This window comes from Penaeus vannamei, chromosome 2 (assembly GCF_042767895.1).
Source record: "Penaeus vannamei isolate JL-2024 chromosome 2, ASM4276789v1, whole genome shotgun sequence".
Taxonomy (NCBI): Eukaryota; Metazoa; Arthropoda; class Malacostraca; order Decapoda; family Penaeidae; genus Penaeus; species Penaeus vannamei.
The window spans coordinates 9,670,300-9,671,535 of NC_091550.1; the positions used below are offsets into that span (position 1 = coordinate 9,670,300).

Sequence of the window (1,236 nt, forward strand, 5' to 3'; positions counted from 1 at the left end):
TGTTTCCAAGGATAACCTTATAGAAGCTACTGTTTTCGAGGATAACCTTATAGCTACTGTTTCCAAGGATAACCTTATAGAAGCTACCGTTTTCGAGGATAACCTTATAGAAGCTACTGTTTTCGAGGATAACCTTATAGCTACTGTTTCCAAGGATAACCTTATAGAAGCTACTGTTTTCGAGGATAACCTTATAGCTACTGTTTCCAAGGATAACCTTATAGAAGCTACCATTTTCGAGGATAACCTTATAGAAGCTACTGGTGTCGAGGATAACCTTATAGCTACTGTTTCCAAGGATAACCTTATAGAAGCTACTGTTTTCGAGGATAACCTTATAGCTACTGTTTCCAAGGATAACCTTATAGAAGCTACCGTTTTCGAGGATAACCTTATAGCTACTGTTTCCAAGGATAACCTTATAGAAGCTACTGTTTTCGAGGATAACCTAATGGAAGCTACTGTTTTCGAGGATAACCTAATGGAAGCTACTGTTTTCGAGGATAACCTAATGGAAGCTACTGTTTTCGAGGATAACCTAATGGAAGCTACTGTTTTCGAGGATAACCCATTTTCAAAGCTACAGCTTTTGAGGCGAAGGGCTACGAGGCTAACATTTTTTTTTTTTTTTCTTTTTTTTTTTTTTATTCTGGCTACCGCTTCGGAGGTCATCGTATTGATCCTCGATTGCACCGGGCGACACGATTCACAATAGCGAACGCCCACAGTGTCTCAGTTATTTACCGAAGATAACTACATCCTATGGTCTGTTCTCGAAGTAGCCCCTTTAACCTTTTCCAAGATGTTCCTCTGGGTTTTTTCCAGGTCTTCGGGGATTGGTTGAAGGGATCGGGGAAGCTAGTCAAAGCCGCAGTTTTTATTATCATGATTTTATTTTATACTTTATTTTATTTATTTTTTATTTTTTGTTATTTGTTTATTTATTTGCCTTTTTTTTTTTTTTTTTTTTTTTTTTTTTTTTTTTTTTTGGTTACATAGAGACTCGTGGACTCGAATTTTAGTGTAAGGCTCAGTTGATCGATTTGAAATATGTTGATAAAAAAAAGATAATAAAATAAGATAAGAATAGTGGCATTATAGTATATGGATAAACTTCCTGGCTCACTTTAAATTCCGTTACAGTCAATCAATCTACAACATGATTTTGTAATATCTAATGGTACTGAAACATAAGAATAACGATTTTAAACACTCGACTTTTCAACTGATTTTTGC

At 35.4% G+C, this 1,236-nt stretch overlaps 1 protein-coding gene across 1 annotated transcript in view; it reads left to right on the plus strand.

The window, feature by feature from the left end:
* Nucleotides 1-844, plus strand: part of LOC138865288 (uncharacterized protein slr1819-like) — a 1,689-nt gene extending 845 nt beyond the window's left edge. Inside the window, exons 1-2 of the mRNA XM_070135487.1 lie at nt 1-594; nt 826-844. The exon at nt 1-594 is cut by the window's left edge and continues 845 nt beyond it. Coding sequence (XP_069991588.1) covers nt 1-594; nt 826-844 — 613 coding nt within the window. The remainder of the gene's footprint in view (nt 595-825) is intronic.
* The last annotated feature ends 392 nt before the right edge of the window (nt 845-1,236 follow it).